General features: G+C 35.3%; 2 protein-coding genes across 13 annotated transcripts; both read left to right on the top strand.

Moving 5' to 3' along the window:
• The first annotated feature begins 1,967 nt into the window (after positions 1–1,967).
• On the top strand, positions 1,968–14,265 carry LOC123215520. 12 transcript variants are annotated; one of them, XM_044635653.1, is made up of 17 exons: positions 1,968–2,965; positions 3,719–4,258; positions 4,339–6,462; positions 6,544–6,660; positions 6,812–6,994; positions 7,088–7,150; positions 7,489–7,560; positions 7,660–7,923; positions 9,365–9,484; positions 9,687–9,746; positions 10,422–10,462; positions 10,569–10,661; positions 10,759–10,843; positions 11,104–11,251; positions 12,691–12,830; positions 13,648–13,779; positions 13,863–14,265. In XM_044635653.1, exons 1-14 carry the CDS (start codon positions 2,087–2,089, stop codon positions 11,227–11,229), a joined length of 4,767 nt encoding a protein of 1,588 aa, XP_044491588.1. In that variant the 5' UTR covers positions 1,968–2,086; the 3' UTR covers positions 11,230–11,251; positions 12,691–12,830; positions 13,648–13,779; positions 13,863–14,265. The 12 variants fall into 12 exon arrangements, with proteins under 12 accessions (XP_044491588.1, XP_044491585.1, XP_044491595.1 ...); XM_044635650.1 differs by having other exon boundaries at positions 12,677–12,820; XM_044635660.1 differs by having other exon boundaries at positions 4,357–6,462; positions 12,677–12,820; positions 13,648–14,265.
• A 3,721-nt stretch (positions 14,266–17,986) lies between these two features.
• Positions 17,987–20,524, top strand: LOC123216108 (SPX domain-containing protein 3). The gene is made up of 3 exons (XM_044636474.1): positions 17,987–18,385; positions 19,772–19,937; positions 20,019–20,524. The coding sequence occupies exons 1-3, from the start codon at positions 18,137–18,139 to the stop codon at positions 20,393–20,395; spliced, it is 792 nt and encodes a 263-aa protein (XP_044492409.1). The 5' UTR covers positions 17,987–18,136; the 3' UTR covers positions 20,396–20,524.
• Positions 20,525–20,776: the final 252 nt, after the last annotated feature.

The following is a 20,776-nucleotide window of genomic DNA, read 5'->3' as shown; positions in this document are numbered from 1 at the left end:
TCAACTCAATTTAAATTTATTTAAGTCAAATTTTAACTTATGTATAAAATCTAGTTTAGGTTAACTTAATAAGAGTTTTACTTAGTTTAAATCATGAGTTTAATGATGACTTGATTTGATTTGAATATAACTTATAGTTTGGTATAAGTCATATCAAATGACTATAAAAATGACATTACTTTATCAATAAACCAAAAATTTGAAGCACAAATTTGGATTATAAATTCAAATTATAAACTCAAATTAAGTTTCAAGTTTTAAATTTAAAAATTTAAATTATTTTTGAATTTGATTCAATAACTTAAATTATCTTATTTTTTATTCAAATTAAACTAAAATTAAAAAATTTTTGAGGTTAGTTTGGTTTGTAACCTTTACCTACAAATTAGATAGGATTGCAATTTTTTATGAAACAAGACTAAGGTTAGGAAAATGAAACAATAAATAGGTGATTCACCAAATAAAAATATCAAAAAAGATGACATAAAAAATAATTTAATTATTTTTAAATAATAAATATAAATTTATATAAAATATAATATATTGTAATATAATTAAATATTATTTAAGCTTTTATTAGATTCATTTAACCTTGTTTACCCAAAACCTTACACGCGTTATTAGTTCAACTTGTAATTAATTTACAAATGAACTTCCAAGTCCTAAAGTAAAACATGATTGCTTATTTCACTGAACCACTCGGCAGATACAAGCACAGCACGCGAAGTAAAAACTAAGCATACATATCACCCATAATTTCTACTCAGGGCGTTTAGTTTGAGTTTTCAGATCATATTTTGTTAATCTATTTTTTATTTTTTATTTAATTTATTAATAATAAAAAATTATTATTATCAATACTAATATGATAAATAATACATATGATAATCTAATTATTATTTTTATTTTAAATATTTAAAAATTATTAAAGAAATCTTGATTATATTATAATTTATTATTTTTTAAAATAAAAATAAATTTATTTTTAATTAATATAAAAAATAATATAAAAATATTTAAAAATAATTATATTTAAATAAAATAATTTATTAATAATTTTTTATTATTTTTAACTAAATATAATAATTATTTATATTCATAAAATTTTATTAAACAAAATATTTATTTTTAAAGTAATTTTTTTATGGCCAAACGACTATTTCCCACCCAAGGTTTAGCGTTTTCTCAAAAGTCCCCCCTTTAACTATGGAAACACCAAACACCCACTCATGGCCAGTTAGATTTAACCAAACCCTAACGGTGGTAGGGGTAAAATCGTCATTTTAGCTATAATATTAAAAATAAACTAAAATAGAATCTATTTTGCCCCCCTAAACTTTAAAAACTGAAATTTTCCCCCCGCCTAAGTTTTAAAAAATGGCAGTTTCACCCTAGGGTTTGGTTTTGAAATCTCCGACGACCTCTCCGGCTCCGTTGCCGACGGCCGCTCCCTCCGGAAGCAACCTCTCCTTCCGGCGATCTCTTTCCTCCCATTTGGAGGTCCGATCGGCGCCCAGAGACGCCGTGGGAGACGAAGACTTCGTCGGGAAGACGAAGTTCTTCGTCTTCCCAGACGAAGCCGACGCCGTCGTCCTCGTCTGGGAAGACGGTCGTCTTCCCAGAGGTCTTCTTCTGGGAAGACGATCGGACCTCCAAATGGGAGGAAAGAGATCGCCGGAAGGAGAGGTTGCTTCGAGAGGGAGCGGCCGTCGGCAACGGAGCCGGAGAGGTCGCCGGAGATTTCAAAACCAAACCCTAGGGTGAAACTGTCATTTTTTAAAACTTAGGCGGGGGGAAAATTTCAGTTTTTAAAGTTTAGGGGGGCAAAAGGAGATAAAATTTTCAGCCGTTAGGGTTTGGTTAAATCTAACCGGCCATGGGTGGGTGTTTGGTGTTTCCATAGTTAAAGGGGGGACTTTTGAGAAAACGCTAAACCTTGGGTGGGAAATAGTCATTTGGCCTTTTTTTATTTTAGTCACCCAAACCGAAAGCTGCCCAATGTTTCTTCTCTATCCCGACTCTCCGATCGTCATGTCTCGCGACCCTCTCTTTTTCATCGTTCTTTGAACGCACGATTAACGCGACAATGTCCGCACCAAACCCTAATTTAACTCACAAGTCAGTTGCCAAATCGTTCACAAACTCTCTTAAGGCCGATAATCAGCTTATTGATTCCCTCACATCTCACATCTCTCTATATCACTCACATTCACTTTCACCAAACACTAACCCTAACCCTCACCCGCGATCTTCAATTCTTAAATGGTTTTCATCGCTCACCGTCCATCAACGTCTGGCGCACCTGACAATCGTTGATTCGAAATTCACTCAGCTCCTCATTCAAATGATTGGGAAAGTGCGTACAAAGGGCCACGGCTTCTTCATCATCCTGCCGGACTTACCTTCCCGTGTTCCGCCTTATTTGCCTGGTCTCTGTTATAAGAAGTCACGTGGACTTTTAAGTAGGGTATACGAATCAAACGAGACAGAGCGATGGATTTTGGAGTGCACTCGGTTGTTTAACTCGCGAGAAGGTGAAAAAATAGATGAGTGTTCTTGTTCTACTGATTTTCTTGATTGCGTTACGGTAAGTGAAGACTTTGTTGGAAATGTGGATCGGTTTGTTGATACAATGGATATAGTATCCAAGGGGGAGTTTCTGAGAGGTGAAGAGAGTGAATTGGGGGCGGATTGGGTGGAATTTGATTGGTTAAAAGCGAAGGGTTATTATAGCATTGAAGCGTTTGTAGCAAATAGGTTGGAAATGGCTCTGAGACTGGCATGGCTGAATAGTAATAATGTGAAGAAAAGAGGGGTGAAGTTGAAAGAGAAAGTAAATGCTGCAGGTGTGGCGGCAAATGTTTATTGGAGGAAGAAAGGGTGTGTGGACTGGTGGAGGAATTTGGATGCTGCGATGAGAAGGAAGGTCTTGACCACAATTTTTGGAAAAGCAGCAAAATCCCTGGTGTTGTCTCGGAACCCTCTTTGTCCCAAGGAAAATTTAGCCATACATTGTGCTGCTATATATTATAATCTATATATTTTTCTTATGGACAGTAAATAATAGAAGGAAAAATAATGGTGAATTATGAATGTTTTTACATCACTGGGTGATAATAAATATGGAAAGTACAATTAAAAGAAATGCTCATAAGGTTAATACATCAAATGATTATCTTGTTTGAATAACACTACCAAATATTCAATCTTGAACTGATGCTTGATTTAAAGTTGATTGTATCACAAGTTCTAAATTGGCTCTTGATGGTTTTCAACTCTTCAGGGTATATGTTACTATTAAAAATGCTCATACAATTTGCATATATACACACAGTATAAATCTTACTTTAATATTTAATAGTAGAATAAGAACTTTTGCTAGAAACTTATTAATTATTTCATGAATTATATATACTCCTCTGTGTGGCACAAAATTGGTTCCTGGAAAATGTATTAGCTTTAAGGGGCTATAAGTTTTAAAAGTTTTAAAATACTAAATGTTCTACTTTTGTAGTTAAGTTAGTCCTTTAGTAACAACATTGGGTTTGCTAGAAACTTATTAATTATTTCATGAATTATATAAACTTGAACCTCTTAACTTTTAATTTGGTTATGAAATTTGGTGCTTCAAACACTATTGGGTTTGAGATATTTTGCTTATTCATTTGAGACCTTCTATGAAGTTTGGTTCTGAATCTTGATCATTATAAGTTTTCAGACTCTTGAGGTTCTAAAGGAGGTCAGTGCCCAAAAGGATGAAACGTGGCTCTTCAGTGCTGGAGTGGATCAATCATTGAGGTTCAACCATAGCAAACCACGGCAAGAAATGATACTGGGACTCTTAGCTGATGCCGAATGTGGCTTAGTCAATGCATCAACTTCTCTTTCTGAGAAATCTACTTCCATAACTAATACATTTAATAGTTTGCTTGTGCTTCAGGATATCAGTCCTATGATATTGTTTTGTCGGCATAATGAATATGATATAGACACTATGTTTTTTAGCAATCTCAGTTCTCTAAGTACTATAACTGATTGTTTTCTACGAAAACTGAGAGTTCTCCTTATGGTTGTTTCACTTGAATGCACAAAGCTAGAGCTTTTTGAAGAAGGAAATTTCAAGTCATCACCTTGTAAATCTAAGGATAAACCCAGTGCTTGTGGCCGTAGAAAGAAGGGGAGGAACCGGAGTATGAAGAGGCAGAATTCTTTGCCAAAGTCAGCTGTGGATGAGCAGTTGTTTGATAAACCATCTAAGGTACTGATCTTTAGTGAAGACTTTCTGCTTACTAGAAATCCTTTTGCATTCAACTATGTAATTCGGGAAAATCTATCTAGTTGCTTCATTTATCTCAGGATCTTGAAGGTGCTTTGGCTGATACAGAGAAAGCTGGTTCAATTGAGTCCAATAATATGCCTGGTATACCTGATGGGAAAGATATCTGCAGAGGAGAATCATCTTTAGCTACAGAAAGGGTCATCAGTCACCAGGAACATGGCCAAGGAGTGATTACTGGTAAAGGACGAACTACTGCAAGGAAGGGTAGGAAAGAGAAAAGTAAAAACAAAAATGCTAGTTCTAACAATCTAGTTGGAGTGAAAGATTCTAAAATATTAGTGACAGAAACCTCCTTCTCAATTACTAAACAAAATGAGGCAGCAAAGAATGTGGCATGTGATAATTCATCCATCCAGAATGTCTCAAAGGGTAATGTAAATTTTGGTGACATAGTGACCTTAAATACAAGTTCTTGCCATTCTGCTAATAAGCCTGGTACAGAAATTATTTATACTCAGAGCATAGAAGAAGATCCTGTGGTTGTTTCTAACGATCCAGAATATCAGCAGTTATCAAGTGTTAGGATAGAAAATCAAACTAAACCTTCTGTAGAAGAAGCTATAAACTCTAAGGAAGAATGTAATATAATGCCTCATGCTATGCCTGATAAGGAGCTTAATAGTGTTCTAGGCAATGGAGGCATTAAATTTCAAAATTCCTTTCATACAAGTAAAACTGAGGTAAAATCAGCTACACTTGGAGTTGGTACTCTTGATGTGGGGAAGGAACGTGTCTTGATTCAGGATCAAGAAAATGGAAATTTATATGATACTGCTTCAAAAAGCTCTTTAGAATGTCCTTCTTATGAGTGGCCTAGTGTTCCACCTGTTTATTTTCCTACTATTAGGTCACATCTCCCACCTGCCACTGATAGATTGCATCTAGAAGTTGGTCACAATTGGCATAACCATGTGCGTCAACCTTTTGTACCCACAATGCATCAGGCTAGAAATTCCGCCATTGAAGGTGGATGCAACCAAATTTTGTCACAGTCTTTGACAATGAGTTTAGATTGGCCTCCGATGGTAAGAAATGTTTGTGGAATTGCACCTTCAATGGCCTGTAATTATGATTCCGGATTTGTCTCCACACGACAGTCTGGCTTTCAGCATAGTTTTGCTCCTAAGAATGTGCTGTTTAATGCAAAGACCACTGATGATGAAAGAAAGTATTCTGGGGATTTCACAGACTTGCCTGAGCTTTCATCCACACAGGAACCAACAGATGAATGTGACAGTCACTGGATATCTGAGGAAGAACTTGAGTTGCATGCAGTTTCTGGGTTAGATTATAATCAGTACTTTGGTGGCGGTGTCATGTATTGGAATACTTCTGATTTTCCGGGGACAGGTTTCTCTCGGCCTCCTTCACTAAGTTCTGATGATAGCTCATGGGCTTGGCATGAAGCTGACATTAAAAGGGCAGTTGATGACATGGTTGCCTTCCCTTCTTCTTATAGTACGAATGGTTTGACTTCACCAACTGCTGCTTCATTTTGCTCTCCTTTTGATCCTTTGGGCTCTGGTCATAAGGCATTTGGTTATGTTGTCCCGGGAAATGAAGTACCTGGAAAGGTGCTTCATCCATCATCAACAACTACAGATGTGGCAACCGAGGAGGAAGCTCCTGTGTCTTTGGCCAGTTTACGCGGTGATGTTGATGGGAAGACTGGAGATTCACTTCCTTACTCCATGTTGCGACCTATTATTGTTCCAAATATGTCGAGGGAAAGATCAAGATCTGATATTAAGCGAAGCCCTTGTGTACCTCCCACTAGGCGGGAGCAACCTCGGATAAAAAGGCCACCATCACCTGTAGTGCTTTGTGTCCCTCAGGCTCCACGCCCACCTCCACCCTCTCCTGTGAGTGACTCCAGGAAAAATAGGGGTTTTCCAACTGTTAGATCTGGCAGTTCTAGCCCAAGAAATTGGGGTGTGAGAGGTTGGTACCATGACGGAACTATGTCGGAGGAAGCGTGTGTACGTATGGATGGTTCTGAAGTTGTTTGGCCTTCATGGAGAAATAAAAACCTTTCAGCCCATCCAATGATTCAACCTCTTCCTGGTTCATTGTTGCAAGATCATTTGATTGCTATTTCCCAGCTTACTCGGGATCAAGAACATGTAAGCATAGCATCTGCCTGTATGTTCTAAATCAATTTAGGGATTATGAATTTCAGTTATTTATTTGTGATATTATGCTAGCCGGATGTAGCATTTCCATTGCTGCCACTGGAGTTACAAAACTGTCCTACTAGAAAGGCATCAGTCTCTTTGATGCACAGCCTTCTTCACGATGAGATTGATTCCTTCTGCAAGCAGGTACAAGCTTGATTAATATTTTTTTCTTATATAGTTTATTTTATATTTTTAGTATTTTAAATTGCAACTAAAACTATCTAGCTTTCAGATTCTTTTGTTGCTTTACATGATTCTTTAATATCATTGATTATTGTATGCAATGATGTTCAAGGTTGCTGCTAAGAATACCACTCGTAAGCATTTCATTAATAAGGCTGTCAAGTGGGTTACTCGGTCTCTCCAGGTCCTGTGGCCGAGGTCAAGGACAAATATTTTTGGTTCAAATGCAACTGGTTTGTCCCTTCCCACCAGTGATGTGGACCTTGTGGTTTGTCTCCCTCCAGTGAGGAACTTGGTTAGTGCCTTCTTATGTATTTGCCTTTAGGTTTCTTCTATCTTGTTTGCTTGTACTTTTTTGGAAGAAACTTATATGCAGATGTTTTTATAGGAACCTATCAAAGAAGCTGGGATTTTGGAAGGTCGTAATGGTATTAAAGAAACTTGCCTTCAGGTAGTTTCAATTTTGCAGACTTATAATAGTAGCATTCTCATCATAATTTATTCAAAAACAAAAAGATGGCAGTTGCAGTTTCCCATATTCACTTGTATGCCTACTTAGTTTATTACCACAGCCTTTTTGTTTATGTAATTCAGCATGGTACTGTTAAGGCCACTGTGGTATTTTTTTAAAATTTGGATCTTATACCCTTGTATTTGATTTTCCCCCAAAATTCATCATCTCAATTCAGCAATTACATTGCAAGTGAGCTACAAATGTGTTTTATTTATTTATTTTATGTTTTTCCTGTAGCATGTTGAAAGATTGACACTCCTACTTTTGTCTTCCAGCACGCAGCCAGGTATCTTGCGAATCAGGAGTGGGTGAAAAATGATTCTTTGAAGACTGTTGAAAATACAGCTGTAAAGTCTTGTCTTTTAAGAAATTTGTTTGTTTCCTTCCCTTTGTTGTAGCCTCTCTGTTTTTTTTCCATCTCATTCTCTTATCTTTTCTGCTCCTAGATACCTATTATTATGCTTGTGGTTGAAGTTCCACCTGATCAGAATACTTCTGCTGCTGCTAATGTACAATCACCAAAAGAGGAGCCCGCTGATACAACTGTGAAACATGTTGATCATGTTCACTCTGATGTGATTGGCTTAGAAGACTCTTCCTCACCAAAGTGCTCACATTTAAATTATGATAGTACAAAAGCTGTGACATCTGTTCGTCTTGACATTAGTTTTAAGTCCCCATCACATACTGGACTCCAAACTACTGAACTGGTAAATCTGTGTCTTGAATTCTGCCTTAAAATTTAACAAATTTATACCATTTGGAAGTTTTCAAAATATTCATGTGGCCTGTGCTGAGGTGTCGTGTAATCTTATTGTCAGATTTACAGAAGAGTTTTTTGAGCTTTGCCTTGACATATTTTTTTATAGTTAATTGGTTCCCTCTGAGAACTGGTTAAATATCATCTCTTGTTCCTATTAATGGACATTGTAAACTGGTTGACTGCAATGCATAAATTGAACACTGCTTTTCAGCTTGTTGATGAGTATAAACCTCTTCTTTTTCTACCTTTGGGTGAAGTATTTCTGTAGGAGTTTTGCCGGATTTACATCTCTGTATTGTATTGTACCACTATGGTGTGGACTGTAGAGCTTGGTTTTACTGGTGTTCTCTGACCCAAGAAAATATAGTTTTTATATATGTTTGGCTTACCATAAATTTCTTCTATTTGTTTGCTCTGTGAGTAGTCCTGTTTGTGTGTGTTCTGAATCTATAACGTTTAATTGTTTTGAGAGCTTATCAGCTTGAAGTTGCTTTGGAAGGTGGATCAACCTTATCTTTCTTTCTTGTTTAACTTTGGGCAACCCTTTGACTGGAGCTGGGCCCACTTTCTTTGGGCACTGTCCAGCCTTGGCACAACCCATAAATTTGTCGGCCGTGTTGGGCATAGCCCACCGGCCTGCCTGCAAATAATTGAAAAAATATATTTTTTTGCGGGCAGGTCTGCCAATAAGCCCATGAAGGCATGGCCCATTGTGTTGTGGGCCATGCCCTCGGCCTTTATGTTTGGTTGTCCATGCCTTTGCACTGCACAGGCTGCCTTTGACTTTGTAACTTGTGAACAGTGAATGTGAGGCACTATTAATCAACATGGTTTTATGAGGTTCTTATGACATCTGATGTCTTCTCCGGACATTTTCAGCTGTTTTAGGGCTCTTGTTTCTAGGTTAAGTGTATGTGTGCTCTATAATATTTGAGAAGTCTGATTTAATAAATGATACAAACAAGCATACCATGCGCATCGTAGTGGTGAGCTGAGTCTATACGGAAAATGCTTCTTTCTCTTTTCACTTTCTCAAATTATTTGTTGTTTGATAAGACTCTTTCCTTTTTTTATTTTTACGAAATAATTCCATACGTGTTACTTGTATAATAGTTCAGCACTCTTAGAGTTTTTCTCCTTGAAATTTTATTGTTCTCGACTAGTTTCTGAAATCTGCCCACTTCCCAATGATAAGATATATTGTATCTTTGCATCAGTGGCAGGATGCTTAATGTTTATAGGACATCTTGTAGTTACTTTTGTTGTCAAAATAGTTTTCAAGAGAGGAGTGTCCTGAGAGTGTATGTGTGCCTACATGTCTGTGTTTTAATTTAATCTGATTTGACTTTATTTCATTTAGTATTTCTTAAGTCAAATTGTTGCTTCAGGTGAAAGAACTGACAGAGCAATTTCCGGCTTCAACGCCCCTGGCTCTGATACTAAAACAATTCTTGGCAGATCGTAGCCTGGACCAATCCTACTCTGGTGGCTTAAGTTCCTATTGCCTGGTGAGTCATCCTGCGTATACCCATTTGCATGCTATAGTATCAGAAAACTGAGTGTTGTGACTTTCCTGCCTTATTCAGTGGTAATGCATATATGGGTCTGACTTTTAGTGTTCTTTTGGTTATTTTTTGCTTTTGTCTGGTCAGGAGTTGATCATTTAATTGAATTTGGACTTCTAAATCTTCTGTTTCAACCTATTTTTAGGTTTTACTAATTATACGTTTTCTACAACATGAGCATCATCTTGGCCGGCCTATTAATCAGGTATGCTTGTTTTCCAACTTTATTTTAATTTTGTTTCAGATAATAACTAATGCAATCATTTAACAGCATTTTTTATTTTTCTTGTTCTTTTACCTGACCGTGCTATATATTGAAATATTATCTCACCATTTAATGGTTCTCTCCTTCATATTATGTCAAGTTTAAAACATTTTTTACCATAAATTATAGAATTATGTTTCAGTAGAGTTGTGACATATGAAGCAATCTAAATGGTGATGGTAGGCTTCAAGAATTTGTCTTTCGGGAAATATTTTAATCAGATTTTTAATGGCTTAAAGTGACTCTATGCTAGACCATTCTATTTCAGGATTCCTATAGTTGTCTTTAAAGGTAGTTTTCATGGAAATTTGCATAAAATGCTCCATTTGATGCTAAAAGTGAGGATCAAAATGCTATGTGATGACATGATTAATGTATATAAATTTTTTGTTCTTTCTTGCTCACTGAAATTTGGTTTTTGGCTCATAAAATTAAATGGTATTCTTCCTGAAAGCCCAATTGCTGAACAAATACCAATATAATTTATTTAACCTTGTTACAAAAATCAGTTAAACAGAATATATACTACATGAAAAGAATAATTTTCCAGGGCTTATGTTTTGCTAGTGGTTAACCAAATATTGATTTTGCTGTGAAATTTCAATGCTTCTGCAGAATTATGGAAGCCTTTTGATGGATTTTCTTTACTTCTTTGGGTGAGTCAAAAGCTAGTGAAATATTTTTTCATCTCTTTAATGGTTGTAAGCAGTGGCAATTTCCCCTGATTTCTACTGTAAGTGGTTTTATTTACATACAATTTAGTTGTCAATTGTACAGGAATGTGTTTGATCCTCGCCAAATGCGTATTTCAGTGCAAGGAACTGGAGTATATATAAAAAGAGAAATAGGTTATAGGTAATAGCCCTTTGTTCCTAGTGACAAGCATTTTACATGCTTTCCACTTAAATCATTGCATCTTTATCATATGTTGATAATTTACTAAATGTTGTAGCATCGATCCAATACACATTGATGATCCTCTTTTTCCAACAAATAATGTGGGGAGAAATTGCTTTCGAATACATCAGTGTATTAAGGTCAGTTTATGATCCTGGTTGTTTTGTAATTTTTTAATTAATTTGAATGAAAACATGATCAATTTTAAATGGCCAGGATTTTTCTTGATTAAACAGTAACCAGTTAAGCTTATCTGTAAACAGATTTGGGAATAAGCTTAATTCGTTTGAGTGTTTTAAGTGTTAATATTACAAAAAGTTTATGCTTTTGGAAAAACTCTTCTGTGTTGTTACTATTTGTCCCATCTTTTAATGATGGAAATAAGTAATATGTGATGCAGGCATTTTCAGAAGCTTATTCAATCTTAGAGAATGAGCTTGCATGCCTGCCTTCTAATGGTGATTCATGTTCAAGGCTGCCATACAAATTACTACAAAAGATCATCCCCAGTATCAATTTATTGTAGGGATTTTGAAGAATTCTTTTGTGTAAGTATTTTTTAGGCCATTTATAATGTTGTTGCTGATGCAGTATTAGACTGTCACTATAAATGCTTTTCTGTCATTCTGAGAATGCTTAGTAAACCTGGCAAAATTTGGGATTCTCTATACCAGTCATAAATATTTATTGTTTGTTTACAGGACCATGGGCAATTGTTTGTGTTCTTGTCCACAGTTTCTATGATTTATTTATTTTTCTCAAATGAAATCATATAGGAATAAAGATTTTAACACATTGACTCCGGATGATAATTACGCTAATTATGCTTGTGTAAATGATGAGACTTTTTTGAAGGCATCTCTTATATTTAGTTATTTGTCTGTTCTCATACTCTTTAGAGTTCTGTTGTTTTCTTATATATTGTTCTCCTTTTTGATAAACATATGCATAATATATGTGATATTTCTTTTATGTCTCAATTTTTACATTTAGTCAAGACACCATTGGACAAAACAGAGAGCACAACAATCTTAGTTAGAGATGGGGAGTTTATATGTTACATTTTTGCATTTAGAAATGATATCCCACTATCACTTTACCCATGATAGCATGGTTTACTCTTGAAAATTGTTTATAACGCTCTGGCTGCAGTAATGTTTGTCATAAATTAAGAAAATTGATTGGGATTCTTCTCTTTTATGGCTTCGCATGCTAGATAATGGTCCATCCTTTTTACTAAAATTCGGTGTTTGATATGCACTGTTATCCTTATGGTAGCTTTAGCGATGTCTGTTTAAGTTTTGGTGTTTATACTTAGCTAGATATGGTAGAAGGCAACAACTTCCACATGTTTAATGTAGATCACTGCAGTACTTGAAGGGAAAGGATTAGCAGGGGGTCCCAGGGCATGGAAACCCTGTATATGAAGTAAAAGAGAAAAATTTTGAGAATGTTAGTTTTTCTCCTGGCATCCCACTTTCCTCATTTTGTATTCTCTTCAGCCTTGATCATTGTAACTGATGCCTTAAGTCCTTGGCTTTCAGAAGAAATTTGTGCTGTTGCTGATCAGCAATTTGAGACCCCTGTAATTTTTCCTTGTGTTTCTTGTTTCATCCTTCAAGTCTTGTTTATGGGGGTTGCAGCACCTCCCCCTTCCTGTATGCAGAGACCAAAAATAAAAAATAAATATAGAGCAATTTTCAGTGGAAAATTTTTTGAGACCCTGGAAATTTTTTTCTTATGTTTCTTGTTTCTTTCCTTCAAATCTTGTGTATGGAGGTTGCTGCACCTCCCTCTTCCTATATGCAAAGACAAAAAAAAAGTAAATAAAGAGCAATTTCCAGTGCTAGTGTGGTCGTAAACCATATGAACCTCTTACGTAAGCTTCCTGATAGGTCCCCCTACTTGTTAGCTTGTGAGTTTTATTTACATGGCACTTGCTGATTTTCATTTATGCTGATGCCTATCTTAAGGCTTTTTTGTTTAGGGAGTGGCTGATACATGAATTCGATGACTGAGTTACAGTGGAGATGTGGCTGCCAGAACGCCAAGTCACTGTGTTTTGGAGTTAACTGATCAGATTTGAGGGTGCCTTCATCTTCTGGGAGGTGATGCATGTGAGTGTGTGTGAGTATGCTTTTGCACTTATTTGGCACTCACTAGATGATCTTCAACTGAAAAATTACTGGTACTAAAGACATCAATGATTGGAAAGAACTCTTGTTTGTTAGGGTGTAACTGAGCTGAGCCCAGTAATGCTTCGTTCAATCTTGGCTTGATTATTATATGTAGAGGTCGAGCTTGAGGTTAGTTCAGTTGGCTTGAGCTCGGCTCAAAAACAGTTCACGTTAAAAAATTATTATATTTTAACCTCATAGCTTATATATTTATTAATTACCTCATATACTCCAAAGTACACATAAAAGATTTTGGGGCAATAAGTGTAAGATTTAAAACTTTTAAGGGTTTATTGATATTTTTGTCAAGTCGTGAACTTGCGAACTCATTGAGCCGGTCATTTTCAAGCTTGAGCTCATCTTAAACATTAGAAGTGCCAGCCCGAGCTGCTCACGAGCAGCTCAGCTTAAACCCCTAGTTTTACTTGACTTTCAAGTCTCTGCTTTTATTCTGCCTTGCTAGGCTGTGCTGTTTTGATGGCTGCAACAAAGAAGACTTTGATATCATTGAAGAAGCATAACCAGTTGGGTTGAACTTTGTTCTGCTTATTTTTATAATTCTATTGCTTCACTCTTTCTTTTGAGTGCCCAATTGCAGCCAATGACATTTGAGCGTATAGAATTGAGCATTGTTGGCTTCTCAGAGAAGAGTTTGTGTGTAGCGCTAAAAATAAAAAGATAAAGATCTAATAAGTTGGCTCAAGAGTAGATAGCTTATTTATTATTTCTTATAGTAAAAACAATTTATTTTTTCACTTTGACTGCAGCTGTACTTTTCAATGGCTTTGTCTGTTTGGTTTAATGATAGAAGACAAGATCCAGCCAATTGCACTAAAAACTGCATGTTTCTTGGGCACATCTTACTTCGTAGCTACGTTAATCTGCGTGTTGGATGAAAGGTATTGTGTTGCAGACTGTTATTAACAATTTTAACTTATTATCTTTCATATTCTTGCCGCCTCCTCTTTGTTTGGGTCTACAGGTGAAGTGAGTCATGAAAGATGGGCTGAATGATTTTCGGGGTAGAATATGGAGGAAGGAGGACTGGATTCTGTTGATACTGTGTTTTGAACGTGAAGTTGAGTGAGGAGTTGTAAAATTTTTAATGGAAAAACAACGTTTGGATATTGGCATTGGCATTGGCTACTGTGGGCTGATGCAAAGAAGGATATTCACCAAAGCGGACCAAGCGGTAATGAATGAAACTTGGCATCTTATATTCAGTATGTTCTTTAACGTGCTATTTATTTTATTTTTCCAACTTTGTTTCTATTATTTTGTAATTGTTATCATTAACATTGAAGATGTTGTCCATGATCAGTACTTTCTTTTCTGCAACATTTTGTTCTCCTTTTTATTAATATATATATATTAATAATATTTTACTTTGGTTTTTGTGATAATTTGCTCATTAATGACATGGTGTCGAATTAGGTTTGTGTAATCTGGGCATGGCTTAGAGATGGTTATCAGAATAGGACTGGGATCGACCTGATCTATTGTTTATGTCTAGTACGGGCTCAGCTTATCTGAATCTGTACATTAAGATTATGATTAGATTCATTGTGAGTTGAGTTCGAGCAGGGGTTAGCTCAAGATTGAAAAGTTGAAATTTTTTGATCTCGAGCCAGATCCAATTTGTAAAATCTGAGTCTTGTACTCTGGTTAGGTGTAATTTGATTTTGGTCTTGGATTTGAGCCTAATCCAATGAATCTTGATTCACTCATTTAAGTCACCTCGATCAATTTGAAATCACTGAATCTATAAATTAGGATTACAGTTGGATTCATTGTGAGTTAAGTCTGAGCAGGGTTTAGCTCAAGATCGAAGATTTGAAATTTCTGGATCTCAAGCTAGACTCAATTTGTCTGGTTAGGTGTAATTTGATTTTGGACTTGGAATTGAGCCTTATCTTCATGAAAACAAGTTCCATCTAGTCGAACAACCTAGCCTTCAACAAAGTTGAATGGTCAGCTTTTGTGTGAGTTATGTAAACCGAGTTTTGCTGGTGACATGTTGACGAATAATCACTCTAATAAAACTGTGTATATATTTTTGGTATATAATTTGGATATATAAGTGATTGTTATTATGTAATAGGATGATTTTAAATTAAAGATTAGTAACATTTAATTACATGATAACATATTATCTGTGAATTTAAATTGTGTACCAAAAATATATATATATTAGGCATTATTCTAATCACTTTTATCTAGATTTAGAGGCCTGGACTTTGAAATTTGTCTAAAAATTCCTGCGGATTTTCAACACATAGTTACGAAACCAAAGAAAGACAATATGTAAAATGCACAAATAGTTAACACAAGATCACACGTATCTACATGAAAAGACCAATATGGGAACTTGAAAATTTATATTTTGAATTCTTCCTGAATTTGGATTATATCTTTAAGAATTAAGATCATTACTATGCAACCTACTTGTTAAAGTCAATGAGCATCACCAGCTTGTCGCGATTGTAATCCAAACTTTTAGAGAATTAGCTTTAATCACTCTCACCCTAACTGCAGTCTTTATATAAGTTTTCATTTATACTCTTGTTAGTTTGGTTGGATTCACTTTAAAGTGTTTCTTGGATTTGATATAAGTTGTTCGGTACGGATTGAATGAGCCAAGCTTGAATTAAGGATTAGATTTGTTATCAGGGAGAAGGACTATTTCCCACCCAACTTTTGATGCATTCTCAAATTGGCACCCACGGCAAATGAAAATCCAGTTTTTCCACCTATGAGTTGTTAAAATGGATGATATCTGTTTGCATAAGGGTAAAATGTCTATTTTACCCTTGTTAGATGAAATGACCAAAATACCCCTCAATTTAATTTTTTAAAATTGATGTGAGGGTTTTACCATTCACCCCCTTTAGGTTTTAGAAACTAACATTTTCACCTTCCTTAAAGTTTTTAAACTTTAAAAACTAACATTTTCACCCCCAAACCTAGGGTTTCCATATTTTTCAAAATACAGACCCCCCCCCCATAACTTTCAAAACTAGCATTTCACCCCCATTCTTCAACTTCAACTCCCGACGTCTTCTCCGGCGTCGTCACCGGCCTCCTCCTTCTCCTGGTGCGACGGCCGTGGTGCGACGAAGAGACGGAGATCTCTTCGTCGCTCGTCGTCTAGATCTGGGAGATCGCTCGACGAAGGTCTCTCTTCGTCGCTCGTCGCATCTGGAAGACGCGCTGATGAAGGACGACGCTGTCGCATCTGGAAGACGCGACGACGAAGGACGACGTCTGTTCTTCCAGATCTGGACGACGCTTCGTCGTCCAGATCTGGGCGACGAAGGGTTGTCCTTCGTCGTCCTTGTAGTCGGAGATGGGAGATCGGTCGAATGCGTCGGCCGTCGATAGTGGCCGGAGAAGGAGCAAACCCCAGGGGTAAAATCTAAACTTTTCAAACTTTGAGGATGGGTTAGTTATTAGTTTTTAAAACCTGGAGGGGGGAAACAGTTAAATTTAAAAGTTTTAAGGTTTTAAATAGCAAATGAAGATTTTACCCCTGTCCCTAACGGAAAAATTGGACGGTAGTTTGGTCACGGGTGGGAAAACTGGATTTTCATCTGCCGTGGGTGCCAATTTGAGAATGCATCAAAAGTTGGGTGGGAAATAGTCCTTCTCCCTTGTTATCATAAACAAGTCAAGTTTGAATTAATTTGAATATTTAAGTTTGAACCGTTTCAATTTGAATTTGAAGTTATATTGTTCTCAAATTGAGTTTGAATTTCAATTTATCTATTTCTAATTGATATCAAATTGATTATTTTATATAGGAGTTAATCACGGTCATTGAATTCAACCCAATCTTCTGTCCATTTTAACTATTAGCCTAGCAAGATTTTAGTTCCCGTTTGTTTGAGTTGGTAAAAACTGAAACTGGTATACAGAGTTTTCGGATGAACTTCCTCTTTAACTTGTTTGTGACGCAAAGATTGCTTGGAATCTTCCAACACAAAATCTGGACAACCTTTTTCCCAGCATTAAAAAATAATAAAGACAAAAAAAAATGAAAAGGCCTTGATCACTTGGCCCACAATCAGCGTAGAGAGCATTTTCTAGTTCGAAATTCACATATTCCCTTCTTTGGTTTTTTGTAATTTCTGCTCTGAAAGTTACGTGTATTGGTAGATTCTAAGCAGATTCCTCAGATCCATCCTCTCTCAAATCCAATTTTTTCTCTGAACTCGCCATGTTGTCACAAACGCAATCGACAGACAGGAGCCGATTCCGATAATATATTTGAACAGAAAGGCCACAGCCATACAAAAATAAGCCAATCCATAATATCTTTGGGTGTCTCATATTGGTTGGAAAAAGAGTTAAACGATAATATGTAAATATAAGAGAAACTTTTACCCTTCGAGCTAGTTTTTAATATTGAAGAGACCTAACTGCACGTACATTGGTTTCAAAGTTCAATTATAACAACTATACTAGGGTAATTATTTGATGTAAAAGTCCAATTAATACCCATTACTCTTTCAGATGATTGGTTGTAAGAAGTGTTTTAATTGGTGATCTAATACATGAGGGGCAGGTTGTTAGATTATTTTACATCTTTTGAAAAATGAACTAAGTTTTAATATATAAGTGTACAAAAAATATCACTTCAAACTAATTTTTAAAGTAAAAGAAACCGAATATTACATTTCATAACTAAAGATGAATATAAACCAAACACCCCTGTCTTGAGTTGAGCTTGAAAGAAAATTGCGGCGGCTTGAGTTTGTCAAGCCAAAGCTAATTGTAGGTCAAGTTTGACTTTCAATTCAAAGTTTAATTCTAGTTCAATCTAATCAAATTTGAGTTAAGTCAAATCAAATTGAGTCGATTACTTTAATTTAAAATCGCTTTATACACATAAATATATTTGCATTCATTAAAATATATGGTTTATACATAAAATAATATTGTTGTCTTGATTAGGATTAGGTACACTTTCCAGAAAATTAAAGGGCATGGTAGTAACTATACAAGTAATTTATTTTCATAGTCTATGGTCTAAAGTATGACCATAGAAACCGAATATGCTTCATTCATTCCTTCACATCAATGACTCTTTCATGCCTTTTTCTTACCGCCACTTCGTCACGCCAGGCATATGCTATCAAATATTCTACCAATCTTCTCCTATTAAAATGCATCTTCCTTCACAACCCAATAAATAATTCCTGATTTCCCTAATTTCTTTCAAGAGACTGAGAGTCATAATATTGATAGCCTGGACTGATGAAGTTCGGCAAGCGATTACAGCAACAGATTCAGGAATCATTGCCCGGTTGGCGTGATAAGTTTTTGTGTTATAAGAAATTGAAGAAGCTTCTGAAACTGATGGTTACTTCCACTCCTCCATTGTTGAATGGATCGCTGGAATTTTTGAAGGCAGAGGCTGAGTTTGTGTATTTGTTGAACAATGAGATCGACAAGCTGAATGCGTTTTTCATGGAGCAAGAAGAGGATTTCGTTATCAAGCATAAGGTAATGAGTTTGTCTTTTTGTTTCTACTTGCTTCTCTTTTTTCTGGCCTCTCTGAAATGGGTTTATTTTAGAGTAGCTTAACAGTTGGAATCATCTAAAATTTGTCAAATAACTAAGACTCTATGTATAAACGGTATATAGAATCAAATTGATGTCATCCAATGATTTAAACAAAATTTTTTAATTATTCGATGATATATTAATTAATTTATATTAATTAATATTCAGTCATTTCTACATAAAATGTTATTATTATTAAATTTGAGTAATGGAAGCAACCGAGCCAGTCACGAGGCAACATTATCCACCAAATTTATCTATTTAGTTATTTTTAGGTTAAAACATATTTTTATATATACATATTTATGATAATATGTGACCATAAGCATATGATGTTTCCCTGCCATGATCGATTTTCATTCAGCCCGAGAAGAGCTTTGAGCTTCAATATTAAACGTTTTAGTTTTTGAAATCCTAAATCAATAAAAGTGTATATATATGGTATTGTTTATTTTAAGTAGAGTTTATGTTTGTGAATAACGTTATATTCAAGTTAATTCTCCGTAAACTAAATATGACCCGTATATTTTAAAAAAATTTTGGGAAAATTAGTATCTTATTATAAGAGATAACACACACTTATTTTAGAAAAGTTATACATGCGCTATTAAAGACATTCGCATTTATGTAACAAATTGATGAGAAGATTACTTGTAGTTTCTTTGCTTTTGTTTGCTTATCAGTCTGCTGGTGTGTTCTCAGTACTAGTGGCTTGTCTTGTATAAAATTTCTTTATTTTTAGCTTGAGCTAAAAATATTTTATTTAAGGTTTTTATGAGCAAGATATAATGAAATTATATAACAATTTTATATTAACAAAATATATCGTTTTGTGTCAAATAAGTTGTGTTTTGATATGACTCATTTTTTAAATAATTTAATTTATGTCATGTCAATTCGTTCATAGAATCGGATATATTTGAAATTAGTGTTTTAATATAGTTTTAATTTGAATCAAATCCAAGTTCAATATTTTTTAATCCAAAATCCAAAAAGACCTGACAAACATAAGACCCACGGTAATTGATTCAAAAATAAAAATTAAAAAGATAAATTTGAATAAAAATAAAAAATTAAAAGGTGAATAAGAAACAAAACAATAAAAGATGATCAATTATTTTAACTAACAATTTTTCAATCCTATCCTCTTTGGGTCAGCCATTGTAGACCCTTTTCCACGTCCAATTTGTTAATCGATGGGAACAAGGAAAGAAATCAAATTGCCAATTTCAACTATTTTATATTCACTAGCTATTGGGCCATTTTCTTGATTCCAAGTACCCATTGTCTCCATCCTAAAAAGAAAGTATGGACGAATACGTACAGGAATTGCAACACAGGATTCAGAGTGTGATTGATGCTTGGGGGCCTGGCGAAACCCATCTGACAGATACTGATTATAAAGAGGAGATAGGGAAGATCAGGAAAGAGATTGTGAATTTTCATGGAGAAATGGTGCTCTTACTCAACTACAGCAATATCAATTACACAGGTGAATGCACATTCAGACTCAGTTCTTACCCAGCTTCCATTTCACAACTGCAATATTAACAATCTATTTCACAACTTGCAGGATTGGCTAAGATCTTGAAGAAATACGACAAGCAAACAGGCGGATTATTGCGCTCGCCATTCATTCAGAAAGTGCTGAAGCAGCCTTTTTTCACAACTGATCTTCTTTCGAAACTCATAAAGGAATGTGAAAACACGATAGATACAGTGTTCCCAGTTGAAGCAGAAGATGACGAAGAAGGGAAAAAGGAAAGAAGAGAAGGAATAAGAGTGACAGGAGAAGGAATATTTAGGAATACAGTTGCAGCATTACTGACAATGCAAGAGATGAGAAGTGGGAGCTCTACTTACGGCCATTACTCTCTTCCTCCTCTCAGCTTGCCAGACACTGAGATAATTCAGTCACTCCAGCTCAACTCACCCATACCCATTCTCTAGAAATTCAAGTTGTTGAAACTAGTTGAAATGGGAGGCGAAAGCTTTATATATACTGGAATGTATTTATGTTTTCTGAATACGTGTAACGGTTGCAGATTACTGATCAGTAATATGTCATGTTCCGTTAAATATTTTGGTTATTTTTATTTGATCATATTTCTGAAGTTCCCAAATACTCCTAACAAGATCAAAGAATAGTCGGGGAAAACCCAAAACAGAAAAGGAAAAAAAAAAGGAGAATAAGATTGAGAAATTTTCGCTATAGATGAAAAGGATTATAAGATAAAGAAGAGATTGTTTTTGCTGTATATATTTTGCAGCACACGCTCACACATACTTTCTATACATATATTTTAATACAACATTTTATATATATATATA

Source organism: Mangifera indica, chromosome 5 (assembly GCF_011075055.1).
Source record: "Mangifera indica cultivar Alphonso chromosome 5, CATAS_Mindica_2.1, whole genome shotgun sequence".
In the NCBI taxonomy this organism is placed as follows: Eukaryota; Viridiplantae; Streptophyta; class Magnoliopsida; order Sapindales; family Anacardiaceae; genus Mangifera; species Mangifera indica.
The sequence above is the reverse complement of the archived record's forward strand: the minus strand, read 5'-3'. Positions and strand labels throughout refer to the sequence as shown.

Coding starts and splice junctions, on each gene's coding strand:
- LOC123215520 (XM_044635657.1), top strand. CDS start 2,087: ATGTCCGCACCAAACCCTAATTTAACTCACAAGTCAGTTGCCAAATCG. Junction 2,966..3,718: donor GAAAAGCAGCAAAATCCCTG/GTGTTGTCTCGG, acceptor ATAAGTTTTCAG/ACTCTTGAGGTTCTAAAGGA. Junction 7,561..7,659: donor AGACTGTTGAAAATACAGCT/GTAAAGTCTTGT, acceptor TTCTGCTCCTAG/ATACCTATTATTATGCTTGT.
- LOC123216108 (XM_044636474.1), top strand. CDS start 18,137: ATGAAGTTCGGCAAGCGATTACAGCAACAGATTCAGGAATCATTGCCC. Junction 18,386..19,771: donor ATTTCGTTATCAAGCATAAG/GTAATGAGTTTG, acceptor GAATACGTACAG/GAATTGCAACACAGGATTCA. Junction 19,938..20,018: donor CAGCAATATCAATTACACAG/GTGAATGCACAT, acceptor CACAACTTGCAG/GATTGGCTAAGATCTTGAAG.